At 44.3% G+C, this 8501-nt stretch overlaps 1 protein-coding gene across 2 annotated transcripts in view; it reads right to left on the minus strand.

Annotated features, from left to right (window-relative positions):
- SLC6A6 (solute carrier family 6 member 6) overlaps positions 1-8150 on the minus strand; it is a 58837-nt gene extending 50687 nt beyond the window's left edge. For both annotated transcript variants that reach the window (XM_019473441.1, XM_019473440.1), the window contains exons 1-3: positions 8094-8150; positions 4156-4191; positions 1589-1654 (exon numbers count right to left, since the gene is read on the minus strand). In XM_019473441.1, coding sequence (XP_019328986.1) covers positions 1589-1654; positions 4156-4191; positions 8094-8124 — 133 coding nt within the window. In that variant the 5' untranslated portion in view covers positions 8125-8150. The remainder of the gene's footprint in view (positions 1-1588; positions 1655-4155; positions 4192-8093) is intronic.
- Positions 8151-8501: the final 351 nt, after the last annotated feature.

The following is an 8501-nucleotide window of genomic DNA, read 5'->3' on the forward strand; positions in this document are numbered from 1 at the left end:
TAGAGGAAGGAAAAGTTAGGGAAGGTATGCAAACAAGAATGATGGAGCTGGGAAAGGAGTCTGGAGTAATGTGCAGAAGACAGTTGTAATAGGCATCAAAATACAAAATTGTAAGTACTTCTTTGCTCTATATATGATAAAACAGTAACAACTTCTATGTAAATGATAAAACCCCAGGGCATTAAAATAAATACATAAGCATACTGTCTTAAATCATTCCTGGGTAAAATAAGTAAGCGGCATGCAATGGGATGGGGATTTAGTGCTAGGAAGTATAAAGCCCTACATCTCAGGAGAGCAGTGACAGTGCCTGAGGAGCAGCTCGCTGCAAAGCTGTGAATCCAAGAAAGACCTAATGGTAAGATTAGCCAAGTAACAGAGTTTCTCTGTGTGATGCTGCTGAGTGATGCAGGAGAAGGGTCAAAGGCTAAGCTATTTCTGGATGTATACATATGAGGAGATGATATGGAAATCTAAAGCACAGTGCTATGTCAAAACAACCACAGTGGATATAGTATGAGCTGTTCAAGTCTCCACAGATTAGAAAGGAGATAGAAAAATTAAAGGAAATACAAATAAGGACAATAAAAATGATCTAAGGAGAGAGTAAGAGAGTTAAATTAATATGGTCTATACATGAGAAGACTCCTGGGCTGAGATCCAGCTATAAATACCTTCAAGGTACTGTGTGTAGAGGAAGGTAATTAATCTAGCTCAAAAGATAGTAGGACAAGAAGCAATTGCTTGAATTTAGGAATGGAAAAATTCAGGATATATAATAAGAAAAAGTTATTTGAAGAGACACATCTGCTCAACAGGGCAGACTCCTAAGGTGGTAGCCACGGCACACTTACTGTATGCAACCAAGAACAGGTTGAATAAGGAAAGGGCTCTGGGAAATGCTGCAGTCACAGCTTTTTACAGTCCAAAGAGATCACCGCAGTCCAACTTATCGATCTTTTAGTCTCTTTCCTTATGGGTTATCTGAAAGACTGCTCCTCTATTCAAAAAAGCCCAACACCCAAACCTATATCCATGTAGTGACAATACATCCACACCAGAAATGGGGGTGTGCAGCACTCCGATGTGCAACGCAGGTAATGGCAAACCTCTCTATAATGGCAAACCTCTCTAACTCTCTTCTGGCTATTCAGTGGTGTGCGCAATGTGAGTCTGCTGGGTGCCGGGCAGGACAGTGTCAGCAGAACAAAAACTGCTGACCCAACCGGCAGATTATTCTGAGTATCTCAACACCAAGGTCAAAGGCTGAAGTGGGAACTACCTCTTGTGATACTCGTGGTCTTCCCCAGCCTTGTGTTAAGAGATCCTGCACAGAAGCTTTTAATGTCACTGCATAAATTTTGTACTTTGATTTACGATTAGCTGAAAACCAACACTAGCAGTATTTAACAATCCTCAGGAGCTCTAAAATACACTTGCATTAAGAAAATAAAATAAAAATCCCAAAACATTTGCAACAGGCCTTACAATTTTCAATGACAAATGGGTACACACAAACGTGAGGAATATAAAACCCAAGTACCGTTATACCCCCCCCTTAAACATATCCCATCCCAACTGCACTCACCAATCGGGACTTCTGTCCCCTCCTCAATGTAGATGGGCAGTGGTGATTCCTCCATAGGATGAGGCACTGATGGAAAGTAATGAATTGTGGTAGTATTTGTCGCAAAGTGACTACAATAAGACGGTCCCTTTCTTATCATTACAACTACATATGGCTGGTTACTGTCACAAAGAGTCCTTTCTCAAAGCGGTCACCTCCTGTCACGGTGACCGGTCCAAGTCACAGTCCTGAGGGGTTAATCCTGACCGAGCATTCACCGCCACAGGAATCAACCCCCTCTGAACGGGGCCTGGGAGAGGTCCCTGTCCTGGATGCTTCACGATCCTGCCATTTCTCTATAGCCTTGCTATTCCCATCCCTGGAGTTTAACTCTCTTTTGGAAACTCACACAGTTGAAGAAGCCAAGGGGAGCCAATGCACAGACAGGCACAAATAGAGTTATCGAGTCAAAGTCGTAGTATTTCATGCACAGAACCAGAAGAGAGAGGCTCTGATGCTCAAAGCTTGCCGTTAGCTGTTGAAAAGCCACAGCAGGTGATGGAAGGCTGCACCGCAAATGGCTTCTGGACCACAGACTTTTCATTACTCATTCATTTTGGAGTATATGTATTGGACTTGGGAAGCTCCCCATTATTTGTTTGTGATACTGAAATCTCCAGACAAAACTCTTCAGATCTGCGTTGCACGCTTATTCTGCAGTTTCCAGACACCATACAGTCACTGCTGTAGGGTTCGTCTGTTTGGGTTCTTCTCTATTTGGGAGCTTCTTCCCTTAAAGGTGGTTTTGTTGCACTATTTCCCATTTAAAATCTCTGGGAAGCATGTGCTTCACAGGCTTTTCAAGAGGTTTGAACTTCCTACAGTAGAATGAAATAATAATGAGCTACAAATGTTGAAAATGGTCATAATCAAAAGCCTTCTGGAATTTTTCCTTCTCCGTTACCTTTTAAAAATGATGATTTACCTTCTCAAAGACAGGATTCCAGCTGCAGGGAAGGAGGATTCTTTAATCCTTTGTGGGGTGTCTTTCACTAACTACTGGCTTTTTGTTTTCTTTTGAAAGATTGTCTTATGATATCCATAAAACCAGCCAAAGAACACTTGTGGTTTAAAGCTATTAAATAAAGCGTCTTACAACGTTTCTGCTAGAAACACAACCAGAATAAAGAGTGTTTTCAACAGATGCTTGACTAGCAATGGGCTTAATATAAACCCCACACTGGTGCTTTGTGGGATGCAAAGGGCTGCCAGTTCCCTGCCTTTACCTAAGCCCACCCCTCGCTCACGTGGAAGATGAAGGGAAGCACAGGGGGGAGGAAGAGCAGAACACGGTTGCCTACAGAACTACCGTACAAGCCACAGAAATCATGGTCTACCAGGGCGCCTTGCGCAAGCCACTTTTATCTAGAAGCTGAACTAACATTCCAGCTCAACAATAGCAAAAAAACATTTGTTACCACACGGCGTTTTGCTACATATTAACCAGCAGTTGCTACGCAAGCATAATGGAGTGCTGCAATTCCAAGATATATGTTATTTTTCCCCCAAAAAAATGCTGACTTATGGGAAATCAGCCTGAGGTGAGCGCTCGTGGGCTTGCCATGCCACTGGACGCAGTACATGCTTGGAAGTTATGCAAAGCGGGCCCTGCATTGGGAACAATGCAGTCATTTTCCTTGCTCAGCCAATTTTGCATTAAGGCAATGAGAGTCTTCATCTATGCAGCCCCTTAAAACATTTAATCAGATTTATGTACTAGGAAGAAACACCAGAGCAGAGCTTCCTATACTACTCAAGAGCTTTCAAATCTGAGATCTGCAAGCAAACCAGGTCACTAGATGGTGTGGAAAAAACTTGTATTTTTATGACGTGCAGCTTTCTTGGTCCCATGAAGAATACTGTACCGGGCTCACCCAGACAGAGCAGTCAGTCTGGAGCCAAATGCTTTCACAAAACATTTGCAACAGTATTCACCAATGGCTGGTGGCATTTACACTTATTTTAATGGGTATCACCATAGGTTGTAGAAAAGGCCTGAAATACCTATATGCTATTTGAGGCCAAATACGCGTATGCACACTCTCTCTTACCCACACGTATACATGCACACACTAGTACACATGCACGCAAACAAATGGCTCTATAGGCAGAACTTGGATTTTGTAGGATCCAAGGCAGAGAAGCTGACTCTTGTCACAGGGTTTGGGATTCAGGGACTCTGGGGTGCTAAAACGAGCTCTCACTTACGGGACTCCTCTGCTTTGGGCAAACCACTTTAATATTATCCCTCCAGGATTTACACACCAACTTTACGGGCATGCTGCTTAAATGTCTGCTTAAAAGTGCTTTGCAATGGTTTCTAAATTCTGCAGTGATATGCACAGAAGAACTGCACGGGTAGATTTAAGATAACGGTTGCTGAGCATTATTACTGTGTAACTACAGCCTATTTTTACATGCTCTACACTTGGTTTCTATGAACAGATGGTAAATGTTCAGTATTTGAACATTTTAATGAGCTTTATAACCCTTTTGTAATTTCATAAACAAGCATAAATAACACTTACATGAAGAAGAGTCTCTCCTGAATGGATTTTCTCTTCCTGTTTGGAAAAAAAAAAAAGAGAAAAAGAAAAGGAAAAAAAATATTTTAAAGGAAAAAAATGGGTCTAGCAAGATAAGTCAGACATGTTTCAATGTTATCATGCATAGTGTTTTCTGAATTTCATCAGCATGAACTTATATTTTGAAGAACATCAAGACACTGAACGTAGTACCAATGCCAAAACAGGAGATCATTTCTCACCTGTTACATTCTATGTAAAACATCAGAAAAAATTTGCCTACATCTGTCTCAAGAGCAAGGAAATTACACTGCAGCAGTGAAATAAAACACAAATGCCATGTGATCTGAAGCAAGGAAGAAAGAACTTTTAACTACATTCCAGCTCACTGATAACCCTGTGGTTCAACGTATGGGTTGCTCTCCTACCTACGGGCAGCCTACCTACACCAACACCCTAAAGCAGGGCACTCCTGCTGCGTTTTGGCACAGAGTAATCGTTTTTCCACGCCAGCACTCAAGCACTGACTGCATTCAAACCCAGGTCGGGCAGCCACGGCAGCGAAGGCGTTCTTCGAGGCTGTGACCGTTCTGGGCAACAGAGAACCACAACAGGAAACCCAGTAACTGCTAAAACGCATAAGCCTTCCCAACAGCCCATGGGTCTTAACAGCCACCCTCCTGCGGCCCCATGCCACCCGCCCTGCTGCCTCCCACCTAAAGCTCACTGGTAGGACGTGGATTTGATTCACGCTCCCCTTCCACCAACCCAGCTGGTGGGTTGGGTGGATGCTCTTGGAGCAGGGTTTAGGGTCGGCGCTGAGCAGCTTTTTGCTTGTGTAAATCTAGACACATTGGAAAAAAAAAGAGAGAGACTGATATAAATACAGAAGATGCTGTAGGACACCAGCCACAGTTTCAGAGTCACAGACTGGCAGCATGGTAGCCCTTCCAATGGCAGTTTTAGGGAAAAAAAAGAACAATGAAGAGTGGCAGTTTCACTTAATTTCTACCACATTATCTTATATCAATATTAGCTACTCTGTAAGCAATTTAAAGGGTATTGCCTAGAGTTCAGATGCCTTGGGATGATACTCAGCTAGCACAAATCAATTAAATCCATGGCACTACAACAGCTGAGGATTCAAGTAAATATGCATATATGGAAGAAATTCAACAAATATTAAATCACTGCATTTTCATCCTCACGCTCTTCTTCCAAATGCCAAGGACCCAATCCTGCAAGCAGCGCTGCCCAGAGTGGCATTAGAATAAACTTGAGCTCTGTGTATGGAGCACTTAGGGGACTGGGCTCAGGATTACTTTAAAAAACATAACCCTGATTGATTCTGGTCACGTAAATTAAGTTAGTGATGAGAAGAAGTCAAAGGCACTAATCCTACTGGGTAATCTATTCAAAGCTGCACTTCTTAAATGATCTACAATTTATTAGTATGGCCAATCAAATAAGCATTACTTGCAAAAGGCTTTAACTACCATGGCTTTCCCATCCATTTTTATGTGTTGTAATATGGTTAAACTTAAAAAGAAACAAATCAGCATAATCTTTTCAGAGTCGTTTGCCAGCATGATTAAAAGCCTGGGTAGGGCACCACTGTAGAAACTCCCCTTACTGGTGGAACTGGCAACATTGCCATAGGGGCATTAGGGCAACGTTGCCCTGTTGCCCATTGGGGCAAAACTATAGGGCACTGGAAAATCTAGAAGGGGCAAAATTAAAATAATAGGGGGTTGCTGCTGAGTCTTGAGGTGCATTGATGAAAATCCTGGGAGCATCACTGCCCGGGAGACACGGCAGCCTGCTGAAGGGCTTGTGCCCGAGCGTCTCTTTGGAAACACCCAGCCCACAGGACTTGGCTAGCTGCCACTGAGATGTAGCTCAGTCTTGGTTAGGCAGAGTATCGATTTAAGGAAAACTCATTGAAATATTTGCAACAATTAGCTGTAAGACAAGATCCTCCCCGAGGCTGCTCAAACAGGACTGCTGCGCTCAGGCACGGGAGGTGTCCCAAGCACCCTGCAGCAAGAGTAAGCCAATCTAAAGTGTCTTCATGTTTTTTCCATGACAATGTTGCACCTCTTTTCATAGGGCATTTCACACAGACTGAAGCCTCCTGCCACAGCCCAAACATTTCACCTCTGGCATTTAAAAAAACCTCCAGGCAACCCACCCAAAAGCTACAAATTAGTGACTACCAACAAAGAGTAGCATGACAAATTTTGCTCCTGGTTACAGGAAACTAAAATAAAATACAAATGGGTAGCATTTGAAGCATTCCAAATTTCTACTGGATTCTAGACTAATATCCCTAAACAAACAAACAAAAAACCCCAGGATTTTGATCTAGCACCCCCAAGCATGCAACCACCTTCTCGGTACCTCCAAATACCACAGTGCCATCTGCAATCTCCTGCTTTATGCAAAGTATGACAGAAAATAACCCTAACACCGCACGGTAGAAGAAGCAGGTCAATAAATTAAAGCAAGAAGCGGCCTTTCCTCTCTCGGCCCGCCTGCTGGCTGGGGGTCTGGGTCCCGCCCCACCCGCGGGGCAGCACTGGGACCCCACGGAGAGGGAAAGGTGTCTGTCGCCCTCCAGTGGGTGCAGCCTCAAAGCAGCCCAAACCGTGAGAGAGGTGGGAAGGGGAAGGAACAGAGAAGGTGAGGTGCAGGCAAATAAAGAGAAGAGGGGAAAAAAAAAATATGCAAAGCAGAGAAGAGACAGTTGAAGAGGAAACACGAAGATGCTATCTCTGAAGGTGCCAAAAATAAAGTTTCCAGTGTCAGTCTAACCAGGGCAACAAAGACATCCTCCCGCCACACTTGTGCTTCAGCCTCGACTTACTCCAGGCAAGGGACACCATCACGCTGCTGGCTGCCTCGACTGCGCACACATTTTGCTTTAAAAAGACCCAACACCCTTCAGGGAAATCTTTCCATAATACTCGAGCAAAGGTAGGCAATGCCAAAAAGCAGTCAGCTCGCCCAAATGCAGAGCCGGAGGTAAACACCCGGCTGTCAAAAACCGTCAGGGTTTTCACCAAAGCCTCTCCCCTCCAAATTCCACAGCAGCAGGTTTTAATGGGCTGATTTATCCTCAAACCCAAAGCCATAAAATCTAAACCGGTAGCAACTGTCATCCGAGCCCTGAATCACACAGCCGATGACACATCCCCCGATCAGGGCTGCCTCACGTTTTTGCTAGTCCAAAACTCGAAACATTTTGACATGCAAGCAATAAAAAAAAAAATTGCAGTTACCAGAATAGCACTATCAACGTAACCAGCTCCTCTCGGCACATTTTCTTAATGCCTTTCCCAATACGGTTAAAAAAAAGGGAACTAACCAAAAAACTCCATCTTTACACCTTGGCACAAACCGTGCTGGAATATGTGTGGGGTTGTATTTCTTCGTGTTTATCTGGATCGTGTCCCACTACTTTTTTCGTCGGTGCCTTCCTTTAAACGTAGCTCTTATTAAACAGCAGAAATCAGCTTTTACAATTTCTAAATACAAAGTTTTGCCACTCTCGGAGCTGCCTAAGGAAAACACAGCTTGCCTTCTGTTTCATAAATAACACATACTCTGCACATTTCTTCGCCTGTGTGAAATAAATTCTCCCATGTTCTTATATGGAAACCTTGCAAGTCCTCCCACGTGCCGCCTGTTACAGTATCAGTCAGAGATGGGCATTCATTATCTTAAAGCCAGTGGGTGAATTTTGGATCCAAGTTACCCTGAGACGAACCCAGAATTATCGCCCCTTCGCACCAAGCTGAGCTCGGTAACCTGCCCTGTGCAGTCCCCGCGTTTTTCTTCCAAGCCCCAATCACAACTTTGATTTCAGCATACCAAGGATCAACAAAATAAAAGGAAAACGAGGGGGGAAAAAGGAAGAAGCAGCCAGCGGTATTACCCACCAGGTAGGCCCATTAGCATCAGATGTAGCATTGCCTGTACCAGCCTCTTCACTTGAGGTTAGCGCACGGCAGCCAGAAAAAATACAGCAGGGAGGGGTGGGAAGGCGAGAGAAAAAGGGCAAAAATAGCCTGGGAGAGAAGCGTGCTCCGTAGATGTGCTGGAGGGCCGCCAGCAAGTGGGTAATTGCTGCAAACTGTTATCGCGAAAAAAAGTTAACGCAAGGTGGGGGGATGGGAGGGTGAAAATAACCGCTGGGGAAGAAAAAAGCCCGCAGGGGTAATGAGACAGCTGGGGAGGAGGGGGGATCGAAAGCAGAATGAATAAATAAATAAATGGAGGGGGGGGAGGGAAAGAGCGCCCGGGGGCACCCCGAGGCGGCGCGGACAAAGGGAGGAGGACGCCGCCGC

This window comes from Aptenodytes forsteri, unplaced genomic scaffold (assembly GCF_000699145.1).
Source record: "Aptenodytes forsteri isolate BGI_AS27 unplaced genomic scaffold, ASM69914v1 Scaffold53, whole genome shotgun sequence".
NCBI lineage: Eukaryota > Metazoa > Chordata > Aves > Sphenisciformes > Spheniscidae > Aptenodytes > Aptenodytes forsteri.